Source organism: Drosophila bipectinata, chromosome XL, assembly GCF_030179905.1.
Source record: "Drosophila bipectinata strain 14024-0381.07 chromosome XL, DbipHiC1v2, whole genome shotgun sequence".
Taxonomy (NCBI): Eukaryota; Metazoa; Arthropoda; class Insecta; order Diptera; family Drosophilidae; genus Drosophila; species Drosophila bipectinata.
Genome location: NC_091734.1, coordinates 12,568,251 through 12,592,537, shown reverse-complemented (window position 1 = coordinate 12,592,537; position 24,287 = coordinate 12,568,251). Strand labels below are relative to the sequence as shown.

General features: G+C 43.2%; 4 protein-coding genes across 9 annotated transcripts in view; 3 read left to right on the top strand and 1 right to left on the bottom strand.

Annotated features, from left to right (window-relative positions):
• Ptp10D (Protein tyrosine phosphatase 10D) overlaps positions 1-5,748 on the top strand; it is a 65,820-nt gene extending 60,072 nt beyond the window's left edge. For 2 of the 5 annotated variants that reach the window (XM_043209701.2, XM_043209700.2), the window contains 4 exons: positions 31-713; positions 782-1,040; positions 1,249-1,377; positions 4,168-5,748. In XM_043209701.2, the coding sequence (XP_043065636.1) occupies positions 31-713; positions 782-1,040; positions 1,249-1,377; positions 4,168-4,199 (1,103 nt within the window). In that variant the 3' untranslated portion in view covers positions 4,200-5,748. Of the gene's footprint in view, positions 1-30; positions 714-781; positions 1,041-1,248; positions 1,378-1,630; positions 1,976-4,167 lie in introns of those variants that run through there. The other 3 variants (XM_043209699.2, XM_043209698.2, XM_070283127.1) reach the window with 2 other exon arrangements.
• Positions 5,749-6,176: 428 nt separating this feature from the next.
• su(f) (cleavage stimulation factor subunit su(f)) lies at positions 6,177-9,434 on the top strand. The gene is made up of 9 exons (XM_017253569.2): positions 6,177-6,443; positions 6,501-6,823; positions 6,890-7,165; positions 7,224-7,527; positions 7,849-8,040; positions 8,100-8,513; positions 8,575-8,682; positions 8,743-9,043; positions 9,098-9,434. Exons 1-9 carry the CDS (start codon positions 6,408-6,410, stop codon positions 9,343-9,345), a joined length of 2,202 nt encoding a protein of 733 aa, XP_017109058.1. The 5' UTR covers positions 6,177-6,407; the 3' UTR covers positions 9,346-9,434.
• Positions 9,435-9,515: 81 nt separating this feature from the next.
• LOC108133579 (uncharacterized) lies at positions 9,516-14,027 on the bottom strand. Its single transcript, XM_017253567.3, has 3 exons — positions 13,650-14,027; positions 13,104-13,590; positions 9,516-11,990 (listed from the first exon to the last, which is right to left on the bottom strand). Exons 2-3 carry the CDS (start codon positions 13,515-13,517, stop codon positions 9,675-9,677), a joined length of 2,730 nt encoding a protein of 909 aa, XP_017109056.3. The 5' UTR covers positions 13,518-13,590; positions 13,650-14,027; the 3' UTR covers positions 9,516-9,674.
• Positions 14,028-16,130: 2,103 nt separating this feature from the next.
• On the top strand, positions 16,131-18,546 carry ATbp ((A+T)-stretch binding protein). Of its 2 annotated transcripts, none has more exons than XM_017253565.3 (2): positions 16,131-16,394; positions 16,455-18,546. In XM_017253565.3, the coding sequence occupies exons 1-2, from the start codon at positions 16,215-16,217 to the stop codon at positions 17,421-17,423; spliced, it is 1,149 nt and encodes a 382-aa protein (XP_017109054.2). In that variant the 5' UTR covers positions 16,131-16,214; the 3' UTR covers positions 17,424-18,546. The 2 variants fall into 2 exon arrangements, with proteins under 2 accessions (XP_017109054.2, XP_017109053.2); XM_017253564.3 differs by having other exon boundaries at positions 16,452-18,535.
• Positions 18,547-24,287: the final 5,741 nt, after the last annotated feature.

Genomic DNA, 24,287 nt, shown 5'->3' with positions numbered 1-24,287 from the left:
TTATTAACCCATCCTTGTAATCCTTGACAGATCAAGACAACACCTCGCTGATCGTGGCCATCACAGTGCCCCTGACGATCATCCTGGTACTGCTGGTGAGCCTGCTGTTCTACAAGAGGCGGCGGAACAACTGCCGCAAGACCACCAAGGACTCGCGGGCCAACGACAACATGTCCCTGCCGGACAGCGTCATTGAGCAGAACCGCCCGATCCTGATCAAGAACTTTGCCGAGCACTACCGCCTCATGTCCGCCGACTCGGACTTCCGGTTCAGCGAGGAGTTCGAGGAGCTGAAGCACGTGGGCCGGGACCAGCCCTGCACCTTTGCGGACCTGCCCTGCAACCGGCCGAAGAACCGCTTCACCAACATCCTGCCCTACGATCACTCGCGCTTCAAGCTCCAGCCGGTCGACGACGACGAGGGCAGCGACTACATCAACGCCAACTACGTGCCCGGCCACAACTCGCCCCGCGAGTTCATCGTCACCCAGGGACCGCTCCACTCCACCCGGGACGACTTCTGGCGGATGTGCTGGGAGAGCAACTCGCGGGCCATCGTCATGCTGACGCGGTGCTTCGAGAAGGGCCGCGAGAAGTGCGACCAATACTGGCCCAACGACACCGTGCCGGTCTTCTACGGCGACATCAAGGTGCAGATCCTGAACGATAGTCACTACGCCGACTGGGTCATGACCGAGTTTATGCTGTGCAGGGTAAGTCCTCCCTCCCTAATGGGGTGTCCTGATATCCCTTCTTAATCCTTTCTTTATTCCCGAAACAGGGCAGTGAACAGCGCATCCTGCGGCACTTCCACTTTACCACCTGGCCGGACTTTGGAGTCCCGAATCCACCGCAGACCCTCGTCCGGTTCGTGAGGGCCTTCAGGGACCGCATCGGAGCCGAGCAGCGACCCATTGTGGTCCACTGCAGTGCCGGCGTGGGCAGGTCGGGCACCTTCATCACCCTGGACCGCATTCTGCAGCAGATCAACACGTCGGACTACGTGGACATATTCGGCATTGTCTATGCCATGCGAAAGGGTGAGACCACGTCTTTCTTTAGATCTTTGCGAAAAGATTCTGAAAGTCAAGAATTGGGTACTGAAGGGTTATCTAGTGAAGGGTTATCTAGTGCTGCTCTTGGAGTAGACTTTCTGGGAGGCAATGAAGTCTAAGAGTACTGGGTACCATTTAGTCCCCAAGTACAGGTTATACATAGTTAAAAACTAACTTATTCCTCCCCTTTCAGAGCGCGTTTGGATGGTGCAGACGGAGCAGCAGTACATCTGTATACACCAGTGCCTGCTGGCGGTGCTGGAGGGCAAGGAGAACATCGTGGGCCCAGCCCGGGAGATGCACGACAACGAGGGCTATGAAGGTAGGTAGTCCACGCGGTAGTCCTGATCCGAATCCCGACAATCCGTTCCGCTTACTGACTCTAACTGACTAACCCCAAGGAGCTCCAAGAACAGCAGCCACTCTGTTGCCTTCCTTTTCCTTTATTTACTTATCGATTCTATTTTTGTGGTTTATTTTCATTAAAACTTGATACTTATGTGGTGAAGGGTGACTAACCAATAGAACCGATATTTTCTTTTAAAAAACAAACACAAAATCCATGAAACACAAAGGCCAACAAGGACATCTGGACGAGAACGGAGACATCGTGGCCACCATTGAGGGTCACATGTCGCACCACGACCTGCAGCAGGCCGAGGCGGAGGCCATTGACGACGAGAACGCGGCGATCCTGCACGACGACCAGCAGCCGCTCACCAGCAGCTTCAGCGGCCACCACAACCACCTGCCGCCGACCACCTCGATGAGCTCCTTCGGGGGAGCCGGTGGCGGCGGGCACACGGTGGACGCACCGGACAGATGACATTCGGTTGTCAACCAGAGCGATAACAACAACTCGGTGGTTATCGTCCTGGTTGACAACAAGCCCAGCTCGATGATCTGCAAGGACGGCAAGAGCCACATCGACATGGAGGGCGTCATCCTACCGAACGGTAGCTCATCCAACTCGTCCACCGGCGTCATCGCCACCAACGGCTACAACACGCTCCAGCACCGACGCAAGTCCCAGCTGATCACCTTCAGCTCATCGTCCTGTGATATCAAGAACAGTCTCAGCCACGAGCATATATCAGCCAACGGAGGAGTGGGCACCGCCACCGGAGGATCGGGCAGCAATCGCACTAGTCGCGCCAACGTCAGGCTCAGCTTCGCCGAGGAGGACGTGATGATCCAGCCCTCGCAGGCCGATCAGGAGGCCGAGGAGGAGGTCTTTGTGCGACGCCGGTCACTCCTCGAGGTGGAGCTGGGCGTGGAGGTGGGCGAGGAGGGCGAACTGGTGCCCCAGGAGCTGGACGAGGACCTGGAGGAGGAGGATGAGGACGAGGAGGATGAGATAGTGGTGGAGCACGACGACGAGGATGTGGAGCTGTACATGCATGACGTCGAATTCGAAACGCATATCGACACCAAGTCCAACAACGCCAACGACGACAGTGGCGGCGGCAGCTACGAGGACTCCCACGCCCTCCACTCCTCGCTGGGCGGCAGCAACCGGAACAGCCTGGAGAAGGACGACGACGACATCGAGGTGGACGTCATTAGCACCGACGTCAGCTGCTACGACCAGCTCCTCGGCAGCAGCTGCAACACCCGCAACGGGGACGACGACGACATCGCCACTCTGGTGGGCGACGGCGACTCCAACTATGCCACCACCAAGCTCTGCAAAGGATTCGCCGGGGGAGGCGGTGGCGGCCTGGCCGTGGCTGGAGCTGGCTTGGGCGTGGCCGGAGCAGGCACTGGCCTGAACGGTGGTGGTGTTTTGGGCAATGGTGTTGGTTCCGAGACCGCTGGCGGCGGCATCATCTATGCCAATCCGTTCATGGGTTTGTAGACGCTTTCCATAAAGGGCTTCTAGTGTATTTTGGGACTAGGTTTTGGCTAATACTCTGATCAGGTTTTAGGTTTAAAAATGGAAGGAACTTTTTTTAGGAACTCTTTTTAAACCTTATAGCTTGGAGTAGCTTTAAAGAAATAGACATGGATAGATTGTCTACCAATCTGCATCGAAACCTACAAAGAACCTTCTTCAGAAGAGCTTTGAAAACTTTTCTAAAGAACCCTTTCATTGCTAACTATAAAGATTATATTTTTGACCTCAAGCTATGGCTATATACTGGATAGTCTATTCTATATCTTCTAAACCTCAAACTATTTGTAGACTCATTCCAACTTCATTTATATCTTAAGAATCCTCAAATCACGTTCAAAAATTGAGATAGATTGAGTTTAGGAATTAGAATTTCTATCTTGATTCGTAGAATCCATTTCCATCAATCTTCTTTAGAACCTTATAATATCGATTTGGGTTTGTTCTTAATTTTCTGGGGAATCCCTTTTAAATATTTCGATCGATACAGATTGAAACCTTGAGCTTTCATGGAGGCTATATCTTGGGCTTGAAGCTCTATGTCTCAGCCGATTAAAATAAAAATCTAAAGTGGAGTACCTCCGAGGAAGTAATGGACCTCCCATTAAACCTCAAATATAAAAGTTTTCCCTGGGGGAATTCCATTCAAAAATTGAAGCTAACATGGAGGTTGAAAATTTAACCACTCGAGAAGTCGGTAGGGTTTTCTACCCATCTCTATTAAAACCCCAAAAAAGAGTTTAGTTCTTCAATTTTAAAATTTATTGGGAGAATCTCCTTTAAAACTTACGATTAGGAAGACTATATATCCACCAATTTGGATATAAATCTAAATTAGAAAACCTTAAACAATAGATGTTTTTATTTCCAAGCCATCTGAATCGAAAATTCCATAAGAAAATAGTGTTATACACCTTTATAAGTGAGGGCCCTAGTCTCTCCATAGAAAGCCTTGAAGCTAACAAATTCTACAGAGCTATGGCCAGTTCCGAAACTAAAATACACTATAGCCCACCTCCTAGATATTGTGAACATATCCTGATGTATATTCTTTTCAACCTGCATGATTGTTTTGTTTATTCCATTTATGGTTTTATTTATGCATGTTTTTAAAAGTTTTAGATTAAATGTAAATTTTATTTAACCCTGCATGTGTGCCGTGCCGAAAACCCCTAAGAATCTCATAAAACTAATTGATATATTTTATATATCTTACAGATGACGAGGGTATAGCTGAATCGGGCATGTAAGACAGCCAATTCCAGACAGAAAACTATATTCCAGTCCCTCATAAAGGCCCGAAACAAAGCCCCCCCCAATCCCAATCCCAACTCAACCGAATGGAACCGAACCCAACCAACTTGTGTGGCAAAACTACATTATTATTTACTTAAGTGACGATGGGAAGACGCTTGATATTATACTTGGATATATATATATACATGTACCATATACTCTCCACACCGATCTATCGAATGGGAATGCAGCAATCTCGCCAAACAGAACGAACACGCAACAATATATGTGGGAGTCTGGTCTGGGCCAGGGTCTGAACCTGGCCCCAGGACCTCTGACATGTAATCGCTTGGAGATACTGGACACTGGATACTGATTGTATTTTTACGCTAGCCACAATTTGATATAAACTATATATCTTCCAATTTTTTTGTACACTTAATGTTAGTTGAAATATGTGAAGCGAGACGAGCAAATTTTTGTAGCAAACTAAAGCGCTAAATGTTTACTTTTTTATATAATATTATATATGTACGCGTATATATATATATATAAATACGATAAACATATACCTAATATTAGACATAAACTAAAACTAACTATTAAATCGCACACACACTCACCCCCACATACACTGAACGCAATAATTGAGTTACATAGTTTTAAAAAACGGATAAAAATTAAAAAAGAATTAATGTTGAAACATTTTTTCTGATAGAGTGTTGTTGCCTTCCAGCCCTTCAACATGTAGTATAAATTTTTGTAATCATACCCACTTGTCCCCCTTATTGTTTATATAATTTTTATGATTCTTATCGAGTGTGTAAACTATTTAGTGTATGTATGTGCTACATTCAATTTGTTTAATTATATACATCAAATTTTATTTGAAACCCGATTCGAACCGTCATTTTGCTTTCTCCTCATTTTAATTTTTAGCCTTCACACGCCATTAAAACACGAAAAACACTTGAAATGAAGCAGCTACTGTTTGCTATTTTTGCGCAGACTGTTCAATTGCACAAGACGCAAGGATACGCAAGGACTCTACATAATCACAACAAAAAAAACAAAAACAAAAACAAAATCAAAGGTATTTCTAAGACACCCATGTTAATGTTAAAGTAAAAGAAACTTCCAAAAAAAGACACAGACTTGTAGACAACAAGTTGGGTTTTTAGTTTTGCTTCAAAGGGCTATAGGGTTTTTTTTTAAATATATGAACTGTTTTGGACAAAGTCCAAATGGAGTCAGAAAACTAAGACCTTTGAAAGCGGAAATAAAAATTCAACTAACCAACAGACAGCACAAAAGAACAACTGGAACAAATGACCAACGCATTTTTGTAAGGCGGATAATCATTTACACAAACAATAACAAATCCCACGAAGAGTAAAAACATAGACTAACTAAAATCGATTAAAGGGCTAATTAAAGGATTAGCTGGTGCCAAAGTAAACTCACACACACAAACACGCTAAGTGTAACAATAGCGATTAAATTAAAAAAAAAAAAAACGAACTGTAGTCAAAATAATTTGCATACACCTTTTGTTTAATATTTGTCCAAGAACTTAGTTGAATTAACTTAAACTGTGAAAGAGTGCAATAGATATCGTTTTGCTTCTAAATTAGAAAGGAAAAATAACAAAATACAACGAACCCCAGCCCCGATTCGAACCCGCAACTTACACACAATCCTCTCTTAAATAAAAAATGCGAAATTAAGTGAAGACGAAGCAAAATATCAACTAGAAGTCTGTATAATGCATATATAACTTAAAATTAATAAAAATATAAATAATTTAATGTGAAATTTAAATGGATCTTTGTTTCCGGCATGGTTGGGTTAAAAGCTCCAGGAGATATTTAAAGTTGGCGCCACAACACCCTGTTGAGTAATTTCAGTGTGACCAAACGTAAAATCGATACACGATATTTTGGGACAAATAATCGATAGTTCGATATGTGCAAATATTTTCGATATATCCCTGGAATACTTCGATGAAATCGAAGCCGCATTGTAAAATTGCAATAATTTCCATATTGAGGCGCTAAAAATTATCGGTTAAAGATTTCCACGGAACAAGGCAATATCTGCCTTAGACCCGACTGAATCAGGAGACCCAAGCGGTGTGCGCGTTGAGAGAGGAGCATACGTTAAGCGAGTGTCCGAAACGCCGGCAAATTGCTGGGACGAGACAACAACAATAGAAAATCGCAATGACGTCGGCAAGAGATTTGATAAAAATTGATATAGTAAGTGGGTTTTGTTAATGCGAAGAGCAGTGGATCTAATACTTGCTTCCTCAACAGGAATGGGGCATGGAGCGGCTGGTCAGGGCCCAACAGGTTGTGGAACTGCGGCCGTATGACATCGAGTCGTGGTCGGTGATGCTCCGCGAGGCCCAAACTCGACCCATACACGAGGTGCGCAGTCTGTACGAGTCTCTGGTTAATGTATTCCCCACCACGGCCCGCTACTGGAAGCTCTACATCGAGATGGAGATGCGGAGTAGGTACTATGAGCGCGTGGAGAAGCTCTTCCAGCGTTGCCTGGTCAAGATTCTCAACATTGACCTGTGGAAGCTATATCTTACCTATGTCAAGGACACCAAGTCAGGGCTAAGCACGCACAAGTGAGTAGCAAGGCTGCGAGATGGGAAAAACCATTAAATAATGGAATATTTTTTGGGTTTTTTCAGGGAAAAGATGGCTCAGGCCTATGATTTTGCTCTGGAGAAGATTGGCATGGACCTGCACTCGTTCAGCATTTGGCAAGACTATATTTACTTTCTGCGCGGCGTAGAGGCCGTCGGAAACTACGCAGAAAACCAAAAAATAACCGCTGTTCGGAGAGTCTACCAGAAGGCGGTCGTCACGCCAATTGTGGGCATTGAACAGCTGTGGAAGGATTACATAGCCTTTGAGCAGAACATAAATCCCATCATATCCGAAAAGATGAGTCTGGAGAGGTCCAAGTAAGTCGAAGAATCCATCCGAGGAGGGCGCTGTTGAACTTATGCAAATTTCCGCCAGGGACTACATGAATGCCCGACGGGTGGCAAAGGAACTGGAATACCACACCAAGGGGCTGAATCGAAACCTGCCCGCTGTACCGCCCACCCTCACCAAAGAAGAGATCAAGCAGGTGGAGCTCTGGAAACGATTCATCACGTACGAGAAGTCCAATCCGCTGCGCACCGAGGATACGGCGCTGGTGACGCGTCGCGTCATGTTCGCCACGGAGCAGTGCCTGCTGGTCTTGACCCACCATCCGGCAGTGTGGCATCAGGCCTCCCAGTTCCTGGATACCAGTGCCCGCGTCCTCACCGAGAAAGGCGTGCGTAGTAGTGTTTCTGTGATCCAGCGATCCTGTAGTGAAGCAAATAGAATGGATTTTGGCATCTGCTCTCCTCGCCAACCCACATGCGGGGGGCACAAGCCAAAATCAAAAACGAAATCAAACCTAGTCTTCTGTTTGCCATGAAGTGCCGCCGCTTGGGTAAAAGGATACGCTGACGGGTGCAACAGCTTGTCTTTCAGGTCTCAGCTTGTTCTTTTGCCCTCGTCCCGGCCGCACGTGTTTTACTTACTTTAGTTAAGTCGTGTGCAATAATCCTTGACGGCAGACTAATTAGTGTTTTGTAATTCGCTTCCACAGGATGTCCAAGCGGCCAAGATATTCGCCGACGAGTGCGCCAATATCCTGGAGCGTTCCATCAACGGAGTGCTCAACCGGAATGCACTGCTCTACTTTGCCTACGCCGACTTCGAGGAGGGCCGACTGAAGTACGAAAAGGTCCACACGATGTACAACAAGCTGCTCCAGCTTCCGGATATTGATCCCACACTGGTAAGAGTCCAACTCTATTCTTGAAACCAAAGGATGTAATGCAATATCCTGCTCTTCAGGTCTATGTACAGTACATGAAGTTCGCCCGGCGCGCCGAGGGCATCAAGTCTGCTCGCGGCATTTTCAAAAAGGCTCGCGAGGACGTCCGGTCGCGGTATCACATCTTCGTGGCCGCCGCCCTCATGGAGTACTACTGCTCCAAGGACAAGGAGATCGCCTTCCGCATCTTCGAACTGGGCCTGAAGCGATTCGGCGGCAGTCCGGAGTATGTGATGTGCTACATCGATTACTTGTCGCATCTGAACGAGGACAACAACACGCGCGTCCTGTTCGAACGGGTCCTCAGCTCCGGCGGCCTGTCGCCGCACAAGAGTGTTGAGGTTTGGAACCGGTTCCTGGAGTTCGAGTCCAATATCGGAGATCTATCGAGTATTGTGAAGGTGGAACGTCGTCGCAGTGCTATCTTCGAAAATGTGGGTTCTCCCCTCCATCTATTATCCTTTGAATTCTATAGTTTATGCTTGTATTTTGCAGCTTAAAGAGTATGAAGGCAAGGAAACGGCCCAGTTGGTGGACCGATACAAGTTCCTGGACCTCTACCCCTGCACCAGCACAGAGCTCAAGTCCATAGGCTATGCTGAGGTGAGTATTCCACTATTCTAGCCTCTTTATCTTTTAAATTCCATCTCTTTTTTTGTTCAGAATATTGGTATTATCCTGAACAAGGTGAGCGGCGGTTCCCAAAGCCAAAACAATGGCGACGCGGAGGCTGACAGCGAGTCTGCTCCGCCGCTGCCGCGACCCGATTTCTCCCAAATGATTCCATACAAGCCGCGGCCGTGCGCCTATCCAGGTGCCCATCCGCTGGCAGGCGGCGTCTTCCCCCAGCCCCCGGCACTGGCTGCCCTGTGTGCCACTCTGCCGCCGCCGAACTCCTTCCGTGGACCCTTTGTCAGCGTGGAGCTGCTCTTCGACATCTTCATGCGGCTCAATCTGCCCGACTGTAAGGCTTTAGTTTACCTTCATATTGAGATAATTTTAAAATTCGGTATTGCAGCTGCCCCGCAACCGAACGGCGACAATGATCTGTCGCCCAAGATCTTCGACCTGGCCAAGTCGGTGCACTGGATCGTGGACACGAGTACGTATACGGGTGTACAGCACAGTGTCACGGCCATACCACCGCGCCGCAGACGACTCCTGCCCGGCGGCGATGACAGTGACGATGAGCTCCAGACCGCCGCTCCGCCCACCCACGATATCTACCGGCTGCGGCAGTTGAAGCGCTTCGCCAAGTCCAACTAAGACTGCCGTCGGATTCCAAATTCACGTTTTTTTTTAAACTAATGCATTTATAAGAAAATACACGACCGAAAGTTGATGAAACCATTATATTTATGGATATTATTTAAACCTTCTTTATTGATATTTTTATTGGAATATCCTAATATAAGTACAGGTTCTACTCCATCTTTGAAACAAAAAAATAATTTTAAAACCTAAATCTAAGAGTATTGTTATGGTTTTGGAACACAAAAGGCCGGAATGTAGGGTTTTTAGATGTCACCTCTTTCATATTCCAGAAGTGATTCAGTCTCCAGGGTTAGGGATTAGGTCAAGGCCAGTTCGCAGGCTCACTCCTCGATGACCTCGGCGGGCAGGCAGCGCCTCCGGTGCTTGTACAACCCGGCGTACTGGGCGAACCTCTTGCCGCAGGCTGCGCAACCGTAGCGCTTCTCGCTCCGGTGGAGATTGAGGTGGGCGTAGTAGGCACTGCCCACCACAAAGGCCCGGGAGCAGTAGGGACAGACCTTGTCGCGAATGTTCAAGTGGGCCCTCAGGTGCCGATCGCGTTCGTGGGCCGTATAGAAGGCCTTGTCGCATCGGTTGCAGGGGAAGTCCCTCTGGTTGCGATGCCGTTTCACATGCTGGTTCAGCTTGCTGGCATTGACGAAGCCTCGGGCACAGTGCTCGCAGACGTAGGGCAGCTCCTTGGTGTGGCTGCGCTGGTGGACGCGCAGGGACGTGGAGTTGAAGAACTTCTTGGGGCACTCGCCGCAGGCATGGCTCCTCTGGCCCAGGTGGCGCCTCAAATGGGCCATCAGACTGGTGCGGAGGGTGAACTTGAGGCCGCAGATGTGGCAGACGTTGGTCAGGTCCAGGTCCTGATCCTGGTCCTCTTGGAACTTCTTGCCACGCCGGCGCTTCACGTAGCGGAACTCCCCGTCCAGGCTGCGCTCGACGTCCGTGTGCACATTCCTCTCGTGCTGCAGGAAGTCGGTGCGTCTCTTGAAGTTCGCCGGACACCGGGGGCACTGGAAGGGCGCCACATGCAGCTCCAGGAAGCGCAAGGGCTCGTAGAACTCGTAGGTGGGCGTCCAGTCCTCGGACTTCTTCAGAGCCTCCATCCGGGCTTCCTTGCAATGGCGATACTGACACCGGAAGTCTATGAGGCGGCTCTTCAGGCGCTCCACCGTCATCTGGATGTTGCACTCCTCCTGCAAGCGGTTGCACAAGGACTCCAGTTGCCTCTGGCGCTGCCTGCGCTTCGTGTAGTCCGGATGATCCGTGCACCAGAGCTGGGAGTAGCTCTGGTACACCGAGATGATCTTCAGGTTGCTCTCCCTCTGATTCGTGGACTTCTGCAGCTCATTGCTGATGGGCAGGACGTCGTCCAAGAAGCGGAACTCCTCGAACAGGTTCCACTGCTCCTTCAGGGGATCGCCTTCCTTGGGCCCCTCCTGGCTTCTGGTCCTCTCCTTCTTGTAGTACTTTATGAAGTCCATAATCTTGCGGTGCACCTGCTGCCAGTTCAGAGTCTGTCCAGTTTTGGTGTTGAGATCCTCGGTGATCTTCTGCCAGGCCTGGCGACGCTGTTTCCGGGCGTGGTAGTCCAGGTGGTTGGGGTCCCAGAGGCACACCTGGCTCCGATACAGTTCGACCAGGATCTGTGTGTGTTCCGGGCTCATCCGGAGACGGGCTGCCTCGGAAGTGGAGTCCTCTCCCCCCAGAGAGGGACTTCCACCCATGGAAGTGTCCAGCTCACTGGAGACTGCAGCACAGGCTTCCTCCACAGAAGGTAGATCCTCAGTTGCCTTCGCTTTTTCCGGCTCTTTTTCAGGGTCCTTTTTATCCGGCGAGATGGGATCCTTGGCCTCCTGAAAAGGAACATCCTCCGCGGTCTTGGCATCCTGCTCACAGCCGCTTTGGACGTGAGCCTGATGTCCTGCCAGGTTCTCGAAGATCTTCCCACACACGGCACACACATAGGGATCGATGTGCTTGTTGAGGAACTCCATTTCCCCGTAGTGCTCGAATCCGGACACGAATTCCGCCTGCTTTCCGGCCACCACGCTGTGCAAATAGCTGATCTTCTCCAGGCGATAGCGTTTCCTCAGGGACTGCAGTCTCCTCTGGATGACCACCGGGGACAGACTGATACCGGACAGCCGCAAGGCCAGTTGGAGGCCGCGGAGGGCCTCGTGGCGACGCTTCACCGTCTCCGGACATCTGATCCTCTTGTGGGCGTTGTGCCACAGCACCGGATAGTGCTCGTACAGCTCGAGCAGGCGGCGGTTCTCCCGGACGTAGTGCCTCTGCCGGTTCAGCAGGGACTGCTGTTCGCAGAGAAAGCTCAGCTGGTCGAAGTGGACGAACTTGGCCGCATCGTCCAGCTCTCCTCCGTCCGCCTCGAGGCGCTCCCGCTGCTTGAGGAATCGCTGGCACAGGGTGGACACTCGGATGCGCACGTCTGTCACACTGAAGCTCCTGCCGCAGTAGGCGCTCCAGGACTCGGTGATGCGGCGCCAGGACTCGCGGCACAGCTCCATGTCACGGAACTGGTCGTGGGTCTGGTTCCAGAGCCGAGGTTCCGAGCGGTACAGCTCGATGAGGCGGTGGACGTGCTGGGTGGTGAGGCGTTGGCCTTCAGGAACTGGAGACGATGGCTCCTGGAAGGGCGGTATTTCAAAATATTAAAAAAATTATAAGTGGCTATATTATAATTATAAGTATATAATATTTTGTATATATGTTTCTAAATTAATTTACTGATTCTAACTACTAATTTATTTCTCTAATAATAATAACAATAATATTAATAAATAAGAAAATATGTCAATACTAAGCTGAAGGCCTTCGCTGCCATTGCTTTACCATTGGTGTTAGTATTAATTTTAATTATAACTAACCTTTTAAATAATAATAATAATTTACTGATTAAATAAGGGAATTATTAGTAATACTTGTGAGGATTATACATTTCATCTTAAAACAATTAGCTGCATTACAAAAATATTTATATTTCAATGAAACACAAATGGTTTTAAAAAAAACTGCTCATTTCTAAATTACCTTTTAATAAATATATTTTTTTAGATTTAAAATGTAATTAAATATCAAATATAGCCTTTGTCTTGGCAATCAAGAATTATATTAGTTTTATTTTATTTTTAGAATTTTATTTATCAAAATATTATTTTAATTATCTTAAAAACCAAGACATATTAGAAAGGTTTTAAGATTCGAGACTTTTAGGATCGACTTTCTAAGACAAATATTTAATTTTAAGAATAAAGTTTATTAATTTTAATTTAAAAGAAAAGAAAGCAAGGTTTTTTTTATGTAAACTAAAGAATATTATTTGTAAAACACTATGAAACTGATGAATTCTATGATGAAATAATTAATTAAACTTATTGAAGAAATAGTCATATGTTTTATCGGGAATTCTGATTTAATTTATTTTAATTTAAAGAATGTTAAATTCTTTTTTTTTTTTATTTACAAACTTTGGAAGTTAAGTTCGTGCATAAAACGTCTAAGTCATTTAAAGATTCAAATTCAAATTCAATATTCAATAAAATTCAAAAAATTCAAAAAATTTCAATAATTTATCATTAGAATATACCTGTATACTTTCTTTCTGTGCATTTTATCTAATAAAAAACACTAATGCTCTTTCATTTTGAATTAAATTTCGATTAAAAAAGTCGTTTTATTATTAATTTAAAAGCAGTTTTAAATACTTGTTTCTACTTCTTGAAATGGTTAATTTTACTGACCTCCAGATTGGTAGTTGAGTCCGGAACATTTTCTGGGGGTTCTCCCGGCGACTCCCTCTCTGCAATTTGGAGTTCCTCGATCAGCTCCTCGTCGTCCGAGAGCAGCTCCTCCTCGCTGGAGTTTAGCTCGAGGACCAGCTGCTGCTTCAGCTCATTGTCCTCGCCGTTGATGCCCTGCTCGGCCAGGACCTCCTGCATGAGCTCGTCCTCGGGCTGGGGAACTGGCGAGGATGCGGCAGGAGCGGCGTCTTCATCGGGAGGCAGCGGAGCCTGCCAGTCCGAGTGCCAGACGTCCATGTGCTCCGGGAATTCGGAGAGGGCGCACAGAGGACGCTCCTCGCACAAGGAGCACTCGATGGCGTACAGTTCCCCGGCACAGTTCCAGGTGTAGACGCTGCCGCACAGCTGACGCATTTTGTGGCTGTCGTTGTTGTTGTTGTCACCTGTGCCCGAGGGTGGTGGAAAAATAATTGTATCTTGTAGATACCTAATTTTAAGGTGTTATCGTTGAAGTCCACTTTTTTCACGGTGTGCGGATGAGCTTACGTTGTGGCGCTTGTTGCGGTTGTGGGCGGTTTTCACTTTTTAAGCTGCTAGCAAAAAGCAAAGAGCAGTCTAGTCGAAAATAACAGCGAAATGGCTAGCTCCGTTCCAGGCCCAGCCAGAGCGGAAAGTAAATCCCCAAGCCAAGAGTGAATTTCGAGCAGCGACTGCGGCTGCGCGGCTGCCTCTAAATGCCTGCCTGCCTGACTTTGTGTTGCGATGACTTTTTCGGTTCGGTTTGGTTCGGTTCGGGTTGAGAAAATGAAAATGCCAGAGGCGTCTCCGTTAAGGCTACATGACACTGCCAGGGGCAGGGGCGGGGGCGGTGGCAGTACAACCGAGGCAGAGCCACCAGAGCCAAGACGGCAGAGCAGGGGCAACAAACTGGCTGCTAACCTGGCACATAAAAACAACATCACGGCTTACACGCAAACACCAGCACACTCTCACATTCAAGCCATTCTTCGTCTTCGGGGCTATTCAAAGTCACTGACTCCATCTCTCTCGCTCTGAAGACACTGACAACAATTCGGGAGCTAATATATTTCTCATAATAAATAACTATAACTTGTTTACAATACTATTCTTGTTTTGCTTTATATACTTTTTTAATTTCTTAGACTAACAGGTTATAACTAACAAAATTTGTCATTAAAAAGTAGACTAAACTATCTTGAAAACTATTACTTTGATTAACATAAAAATAAATAATAGATGAAATAATTATTATATGGAAATATATATTTAAACTTGAATTATCCAATAAAAAGGGAAAAATTTGGCTTAAATTGAATCCATTTTTTTAATTATGTATTTCATTTAAATTGACTATTTTTATATATGTAAATATTAAGATCTTAACTTTATCTTAAAGGGCCTTCTTATTAAGGGTATTACTTTAAAGCAAAAGACAAAGATTAAGCAATATAGATTCATTAACAATACAAAATAATACAAATTTAATCAGTGAATTACTACGGTCCTAAAATTATTTTATATAACTGTTCTGATATATTATTTATTACTTATAAATACTTATATTATTTATACGTAAGTTATATATATAACTTATGTTATATTTTGTGTTTTAAAGTGTATTACTTCATAGTTTTTCTAGATTGTTTCGTACTGTCTTTATTTTAGGAATATTTCGGACTAAGAAGTCCTTATTTAATATATTCTTTCTTAGTTCCCATTTTTTAAAGTGTACTCTGTCTTTGCAACTGTCTCTATTTCCGTCTCTCTTGCTTGGTTTTCACCTCCGCACGTCAGGTAGTCTTGTGTGTGAGCGTGTGTGGGAAAAGAGTAAGTGTATTTGTTTTATTGTCGTTGGGCGCCCAACAGGTAAAAACAAGGACGTGCCCAAGGGGGTTAAGGAGTATTAAAAGAGTAGTTCAAACTACTGCTAAAGAACATAAATATCTTGAAATTAAACTATAAAATAAAATATCTCCCCATTATTTATTCGTTATAAACAATTTCATTATACGCCCATGAATCTCTTTAATACCCAGTGGTTGTCACCTGAAAAGTGGCCAACAAACAATAGATCCCATAACCATTTGATTTGTTTTGCTCAGTCATGGAGAATGCTTTTGTGCAAAAAAAAAAAATCAGTTACTTCACACGCTGGCCGCGATTATGAACAATGCGGGAGTTACTTTTGAAAAGGTTTGAATACTCCGAATACTCAATTCAATTAGATCTGCCCCAGCACAAATGATCCATAGTTGGGTAATGGGATTTAGTTAAGGCAATTAAATATTCGGAAACGCTCGACGAAATTAGGAATTCATCATGTTTGCTGGCTAATATTTGCTAATCAGATAACAAATTACTTTGTCGGGGAAATGTTTACAAACAACTTTCTCCGGGAAAATAACAGGTTAGACATTGTCGTGCCTGCAAGGGGGGTTAATGGGGGGTTAATAAATACATAATAATGTATGTCGATGTACTATATCTTAAAAAGTTATTTCCTTATAGAAAAACAAATTTAAAAAATCTGATCTTTTGAAATGAGGTAAAACGAAATTGTTAAAAAGTGGTTCAATATAAAGTTAAATTACTTAGGGTTTTCAATTAATTTAACTTACTATATGTTTGATTTTTTTAAAAATTGTATATTTTTTATAAAACTTATTTTAAATATTAATCAACAATACTTTTTAAAAATACATATATTTCCAGCATAATCTTAAACTAAGTTCAAAAGACAAAGACAAAAAAAATGGGCTTACATTTCTCTAAATAAATGGTTTATGAGTTATACGATAATATTATGAAGTTAAGAAATATAGAAGAAATAGAAACTATGAAGAATAATAGTAAAGAAACATATAAAATTCATGTAAATGATTATAAAAAAATTTGGCTAACAAAAAACTAGAGATGGACTATTTAAAAGAAGCTGTAGTGTGCCCAGCTGGCTTAATAAAAGGAATACCGCCGCGTTATTGCAATGCAGTCGGTAATTTCCGGCGAACCGGATACAGTGAAGCTCGCGACCTGGAGAACATAAAACATAAACAAATAATAAAGCGAGAAACGCGAAACCACACCAACGCCATGGGTTTTCCGCGCATCCTCAGCAAGAATAACAAGATCTACACAAAGCTGGGTGATTTCTGCTTATCGGGGGACAGTTTCTGGATCGTTTGTCACACGTGCCAGGAGGAGCTCCAGACGCAGGATCAGTTCTGGAAGCACATCCAGGACGAACACAACTTCCTGCATGGCGTTGCAAAGGTATTTCCGTGTCTATCCCTGCCAGTCGTATCATTCATTGTTGATTTTTGATTGCAGCAGGAACACAGTAGAACCTCTAGCTATTGTTTGACGGATGTGGAGGCGGCGGCGACAGCTGGGACACCAGGACCTCCCGGTTCCCAGAGCAGCGTCACAGCGGTCGCAGTTCCACTCGCCTCGTACCATTGTGCCACCAAATACTTTGAGGACGAGCAGCGCGAGGCGGACTTGCAGCAGCACCTCCAGCAACAACAGCAGCAACAACAGCAGCAGCAGCAGCAACAGCAACAGCAGCAGCAGCAACAACAACAGCAGCAGCAGCAACAGCAACGAGATGCAGCAAAGGAAATGGCCGAACTTCATGCGAATGCTGTAGCAGCAGTGGCCTCTGCTGCCGCCGCAGCGGGCGAGGGAAGCTCTCGAAGTAATAGTGGCATTGATATCAAAATCGAACCCGCCAGCCTAACCCTGCCGCCCGAAATGCAAGCTGCCGCTGCTGCCGGAACCATATACCACCTACCCCAGTTAGTGCCGGCGCCTGTGCCGCCGCCGCCGCCAACGCCGGGATTTGCCAGTGCCAGTAGCTCCACCACCGTCAGTACAACACCGCCAGGAGTGCTCCAGCAACAGCAACAGCAGCAGCAACAACAGCAGCAGCAGCAACAAACGGCAGGGAGTATGCCAAATCTGAGTCTATCCGTTGCCCCAACCACGCCACTGGCAGCTGCCATGATGGGTGCCAGTCATGAGCTGCCTAAGGATTCCAATAGTACAACAGCCAGTGCCGGCAGTGCCGTATCCTCCGACGACGGAGAGCGTTGGTATGTCTGCGACTATGAGACGTGTGGCCTGAAGTTCAAGTACAAGTCCCGTATGGAGCTGCATCGGGTGGTGCATAGCAAGGAGCGGCGCTTTAATTGCGAACTGTGCAGTGCCTCGTTCAAGCAGTCGTGCAACTTATCCACGCACCGAAAGAAGAAGCACGCGCTGAGGGGCATCAAGAGTGATATACTGCCGCAGCGTTTTTAGTCGGTGGCGGGCTGCCGTCTCTTCGTGCCCGTTCCGCGTTCCCAGGCCACCCCCATGCCTCTCACTTGTTCAGCTCACTCACTTCTAGGTTTGGCATCTAGACCGTAGCTTTTTCTCTACCACATTTTTAATCTTTAGCCTTCCCCCAACACCCAAAGCCCCTTCAGCAATGTCGTCTAAACAATACATACCGCTGGCCAGCCAAGGCATTTCCTAGGATCATTGAGGGGTTCCATTCTTGAACTGTCTTTCCTCTTCAACCAGTCGCTCTCCCTGCAGATCCTTGGCTAGCCAGCGATATCCCTCTATATATATATATATATATATATATATAAATATAATTAGTTGTATCTAATTTAGGCCTAGTTAACGCCCTGTAAATGTAATGGTATCTTTTAAGCGAGGTTACGTTAACCTCTCAATTAACTTTACGCTCTAGGTGTACATGCAATATTTTATATAATCGCTAAGTTAATGCAGTTACAGTTAGAACAGATTAATCTTTAAGCCAACAGTTGCAGAAACCGCAGACCGTTAGTCAGTTGCGTTGTTCATCCAGTTAGTTACCCAAATTTACAAAATAGTGCCGATCGATCGGATCAATCAATCAAAAGCAACATGAGTAAGTCATCAATGAGTTCAATCCAATCCAATCCCATCCAATACCATCAATTCAACAATTGAAAACGAATATATATAAAATCATAAAAAAAAACGAGACTCTTTTACCATCACAGGGCGCCATCTATTGCTGGTGTGATAGAAAAGTTTGGGAGCTTATGGAAAATCATTTTTGTGGTCTATAAACCAAAAGAAAAGTGTTCTACTTCAGAAATAAGTCCTTAAAGCTTGAGGTACTTTTAAAAAGGTTTTAAAAAAGCTTGAAAGCATTATATGAGCAAATTTTCAAGTTCTACTCATTTTGTGCTTTGCTTTAAAGATTCGAGCTCTACTCATTCTAAGCTTGAGTTTTGCTAAAGCTCCTTGGAACTTTCCACTCAATTTTTAGCACATCCTTGAGTGTGTTTACAGAGGATATTATGTTAGACAAAAGTTCAAAGGTATTTTCGGAGTTGTTGGTTCGAGACTTGGCTAACAGCCTAGTCACTTTCAAGTGTTGAAAAGCGTTACTTTTCTAACGGTTTTCGGTTGGAGGATGTGATTCTGAGGAAGTATTTATTAAAAAGATATTTTAATGCTTATAAAATAGCTGTTATTGTCTATTCTAAATCTGAATCTGATTTAATTTTAGTAAAATAAATATTTCTTACTCATGTTTGAACTCTTCCTTGCATTCATTGTATGTCGTTATGATCGTTATGAAATTTGGTAGGTCGTATTATTTTGCCAAAAATAGCTCGGTCGACTATATCCTATAGCTGCCATATAACTGAACGATCGGAAATGACCCAACTTTCGTGTTTTTAAAAATAGAAAGCTGGAATTTAATACAGATTCTATTTTTGGTCAGTTGATCCAACCTACCAAATTTCATAAGGATCGGCCGACTATATCCTACAGCTGCCATATAACTGATTGATCGGAAATGGTTTTTGGTAGAAATACCAACATAGGAATTCTATATCTATATCTATAAGTTTGTTACGTTTTTTTAGATTTTGTATTATAATAAATTGGGTTATATTATCATATTCTCATAAGGATCGGCCAACTATATCCGATGTTTGCGATATATATGCGGTTGTAACTGCAAGGGTATATCAACTTCGGCTCCGCCCGAAGTTAGCTTTCTTGTTTTATTTTTTTTCCCCCAATACTCTGTCAAAGAGTATTCTTATTTTGGTTTAAGGAATGTATCTTATTCATGTGTGTGGATAAATATCGGGGGGTATTAGAATATTGGTCGAAAATGCGCAACCCAGACATCTCCGACTCCTTAATGAACATATATAACCATATACTATCCAACAATTCAAACTATATCCTATATTCGCGATATATATCAGACCTGTATGGCAAGGGTATGTACATTGTACATATTTCAGATTCGCCTACAACCTCCAAGGGGTTTTTGCACATATTTCGAAAACGATAAGGTGAAATGAATCAAATGTTTTTTGATAATGTTAAACCTATTAATGTTAAATCCTATAGCTGCCATATAACTGAACGATCGGAAATGACCCAACTTTCGTGTTTTTAAAAATAGAAAGCTGGAATTTAATACAGATTCTATTTTTGGAAACAATTTATTAAACACAATTGTTAAACATAATTTAAACACATTTTGAAAGTATGAATCTTTTTTATTTTAACTTTTTTCTGCATTTGAAAGCGTACAAATGTCCCGTGCGACATTATGGAATTGCCCATATTGCTGTGTCCAGAAATATTACTATCAGTAAATACTTAAATTTATTGTTTCAAAATTCCCAAAAAGTTTCTAAGCCATACTCATGCTGAGCCCATCTTCCGTCTCTCTTAAAAGATAAGGAGACTGTCTACATTGAATATTGAAGCTTCGCGAAATCTGAGTTTTTCTCTGGGTATACATATATAACACCGAAAGTCGTGCATTTCGAAAACAATAGTAAATCTTCTCTCGTCAGGGAAGCACCAGTCAGCTCCTCGCCAGTGGATTAATCCTTCTTGATCAATCATGGGAAAGGATCCTTCTGCCGTCGTTTTGGCAACGGCACTTGCATTTTGTGCCTTTTGTCCTTTCTTTGCCAGGTGCGATGAGATCGACCTTGATATCAAAAAAGGAATAGAAAGTTTGTCGAAAATCCTGGTGAAATATCAAGCCGAGTTCGACAGGAAGGTGAAGTTTGCGCAGCTGCAGGAGGCCGTCGATGGGATTGATAAAGCCATGTTGGGATACAAGGGCAAAGCCAAGGTCAAGCTGCCTTTGATTCGCTCTTTAAACTCCGAAGCCCGTCTCACCTACAAAAACTGTGTGGACCCAGTCTTCGAGTGGTGCATTTCCGTCAACGGCACCTTCAATATCTTCATCGATAAAATTGGGGACTGCAACCTGTCGGAAACGAATAGGAATATAATCTGGAGCTTGACAGCTTCAACTCTAAAATCGGGCCTCGAAAAAACCGGAAAATCTTTGGATCTCCTCACCAAAGTCCAATTCAGAACTGCTCAGCTCAAAAATGCGTTTCGAGAGATGTTGCATGATGTCCACGACGATTTCGGTCCAGAGGGCTTATATGGCAAACAAAAGGCGGAACTGAAGGAGAGGATCGAAAACAATGCGGTGTTAGTGAAGACAGGAATTGCCTTATTCGTTGGCGCCTTGTTTAGTGCGATCGGTGCCCTGGTTTTTGGACCGATTGGTGCTGCACTGGGCTTGATCGCCGCCTTTGCCGCGTTTGGTATCACCGAAATAGTTCATTGGAATCAAAAGAAAAGCTACGAGGAGCAAATAAAGATTATTGATCATTTCTTCACGGAGCTGACGCAAAGGATTGAGAATGCCACCGAAATAGTGAAAGATATGGAGAGTAACCTGGAGGAGGACAGAAACAACCTTCTCAAGCTCCGAGGACATATTGGAGGTGCCGATATGGTACGTTTTCCCCCAAAGACTCATACTTTTCAATCCTTTATTTTTTTATATTTTTCTTTATTTTAGAACAAAGAGATGTTGTTGTCTGACATGGCTTCTCTGCGAGTCACATTTATTCCGGACATCAAGGATTTAAAGGATAGCTGCGCCAAGTACGTGTACTGGCACGGAATCGATGCTCCCTTTTATCAGAAGATCAGTACCAGAACTCGTCGTGCAGCCTCCACATTCTGCGAAAGCCAACGAGCAACTGCAAAACAAATGTTAGCCGAGTCAGGGTCTTCGAACTCCACACAATCTCAGGAATTGGGTCGCATCATTGACCAAATGGATTGTGGTGGCTTTGTTCCTCCATATTCCGTGGAGCTCCATGGATTCCAAAAGTGGCGTGCATAGAGATGATATTTCCGAAAATCCGCTTAATTGCAATGCAATTCAATGCTATAGGTTGGAATGTATCAACAATACGATGAATAAAGGTCAAACAAGTTACTTTTTTACGACCAAAAACTATAACCTTTTATAATTATTTTTATAAGTATTATGATTTTGGTCAAAGGTGTGCAACGCAGTGAAGGAGACATCTCCGACCCTATATGTATATTCATGATCAGAGTTCAAAGAGTTAAAATATCAAAGAGCTCATTTAAAAGATGATGTGATACTTGATCGGAAAGGGGGCAAAAGTACGAAGATTCCCTTAGAAACATTGAAATTAATAAGTCCCAGTCAAAAAGGGTAAAGAATGTTATCAGCGACTACGTTATGGACAAAAGTCAAAGCTGCCAGTGTACTTAAGGGGGGACATCTGAGTAGAGTTTTGAGAAAATCAAAAATATTTTTTTTCGCTTTAAAAATTCTTTAGAGTTTTAAAAATGACTTATCAAAAGATAGAGTCCGGCAAAAGTGTCGAAATGTTACATTCTACGGCGATGCCTCACAGGAATATCCCACTGTACTTAAAACTCTAAACGCGTTTTTCTCGAAAACGTTTTTTGAGAGTTGGCCGGACACATAACTCGAACAACTCTTAACCTAACGATCTAAAATTTTGACACTATTTTTTTTTTCTATTGCTTACTTTTTTTTTATCAACAATTTTGTGACATTTTTTGTTCGTGAAAATTGAAAATTTTTTTCAATCACTCACCATTTTGCAAAAAATTAATATATCAAAAAAATCCTACGTGTGTCGATAGCCGTTGATGTACAGAAACTGACCAATTTTGATTTTTTGTTCTTGATCAAAAATTAAGGATGTTAGCTGTTCGGCCATGGACCCCCTTTAAAAAAATAGGCCCTACGAATAAAGGCTGCAGAGCCGCCATTTTGTTTTCGATTTATTTAAAAATTTAAAATTTTTAAAATAAAATTAATTTTTACTTTAAATATAATATAATAAAACCTCTTTAACAAATTTTCGATTGGCTTTTTCATTTGGCTAAAAAAAAATCCAGAAAATTCGCTTTTGTTTCGCCTGTTAATCAGATGTCCCCCCTTAAAGAAACGTACAGCTCCCCTCTCGGGGCTTCCCTTTATCTCGGGGTGATCTTTATAAGTCGTTTCTAATGCTTATCCCTTCTATTTTTAAAGTTTTTTAAACCTTTTGTATACCAGGGAAGCCCATAGGTTCTTTGTATCAATAATATTAAAAATGGCAACCAAGAATTTAGTATAACAAATATCGATTGAGCCATCCGAAAAAAGGTAAACCCAATCAAAAGCTGAAATAGACGCATTAGTAAGTGACAAGTTAGTATCATTCAGATGACGATATGGAATGGGTAAAGCAGAAGGCAAAAAACCATAAAACTCAATAAGAATTACTAACGGCTTGTGGTGCATATCACATGGACTTAATTGCATAATTCTACTTTACTATTAGCCACGTTATTGAAAAATATAAGATCAAGAATTTTAGGTAAATCATCAAAAATACTATTTACTTAGACCAGACATGGAGCTAAAGCTGAAATCGCCAGCTACCCAGCTCGCCGGTCCAACGTTCTAGCACAGACACTGGTGATGTTTTCCCTATGCACATGATAGAAGCTTAATGAAACTTGGCATATTTTAATAATACACCATTATAATGTTTAACCAATGTTTTAAGTAACGTATACATTATCTGAAATTAGATTTTGTTTTTTGTACCTATGTTAATTATTTTCATACATATTATACAGATTTTTATTATTTATAATAAACATGGATTTAATTTTTGCTTAAATATTAATTAAAACATTAATATTAAAACATTGTGCTTTAGCAAAGACAAATGAGATTGAAATGAAATGTGTCCAATCGTTATCTACGGCTAATTCAAATGAAAATGGATTTATTTCATTTTCTGGTACTAGGAATATCACTTTGCTGGGGTGCTGCAAAGAGTTCAATTACGATTTGCGGAAGGGGTTGTTTTTTATGTCGAACTGACCTTTTTTTAATATAAATGCTAGAGCTAAGGAGATCTGATGAGTCCATAGATCTTTGGAACACTTCCATCATATAATTTCTCGGTCGTTCTCGGTTCTCGGCTCAGGTAGACTATCTTCGGATATCACCAACAAATGAACTCTAGCGTTTGAACAAACTAACTTATACTTCCGAAAATGGAAAATCCTCGTGAACTCTGATAAAACCCAGGCAACTACTTTACAAGAAACGGAAAAATATCTACATTCCCAATGGAGCAATCAAGCTAGGGAATACTTATGTCAACTGGGAAATTTGGCGACCATATATAAAAAAAAAACCATTAAAAGGGTGAAAATCACGGTTCGAACTCTTTACACCTTCTTTCCAAGCAATAATTTTTTTTTTATAGTGCACCTGCTGGGCAGATATAGCGAAATGCCATCTTAACATCTTTTTTTTTTTTAATTTTTTAAGCCCGATCTGCTCAATTAAAAAGTTGACACTCAATAAATTGCAAATAAATGGCAAAAATGTATAAAATAATTTCATTATTGTCAGGACATTATTGTTTCTACTTAAGATGTCAGAATGCCACGTACCCTCATTTAAACGATCTAGCCTTAGATTATAACTTTTAGTGTTAAGTTAGACCTAAATTTTTTATTTATGTAGGTTAAGAAATTGTAAGCGGTTTTTGTATTTTTCCCGCACACTTTAATATTGGAAACACTAAACAATTTGTCACTACCCATTGTCTATTCTAAGTTGATAAGGTATTTTTCCTGGACTCTTAAATATCTATTCCATATTAGTATCACGCACTTTTTATAATTTAAGTTTTTTGAGTAAATAAATTGAATTGAATTGAATATTTTTTTTATAATTCATCCGAACTTGAAAACTGATTT

What these genes read in the sequence shown, in the direction of transcription:
- LOC108133579 (XM_017253567.3), bottom strand. Translation starts at nt 13,517, where the DNA reads ATGCGTCAGCTGTGCGGCAGCGTCTACACCTGGAACTGTGCCGGGGAA. An exon ending in ACTCAACTACCAATCTGGAG is followed by an intron (nt 11,991 to 13,103) that starts GTCAGTAAAATT and finishes CCGCCCTTCCAG; the next exon opens with GAGCCATCGTCTCCAGTTCC.
- ATbp (XM_017253564.3), top strand. Translation starts at nt 16,215, where the DNA reads ATGGGTTTTCCGCGCATCCTCAGCAAGAATAACAAGATCTACACAAAG. An exon ending in TCCTGCATGGCGTTGCAAAG is followed by an intron (nt 16,395 to 16,451) that starts GTATTTCCGTGT and finishes TTTTGATTGCAG; the next exon opens with CAGGAACACAGTAGAACCTC.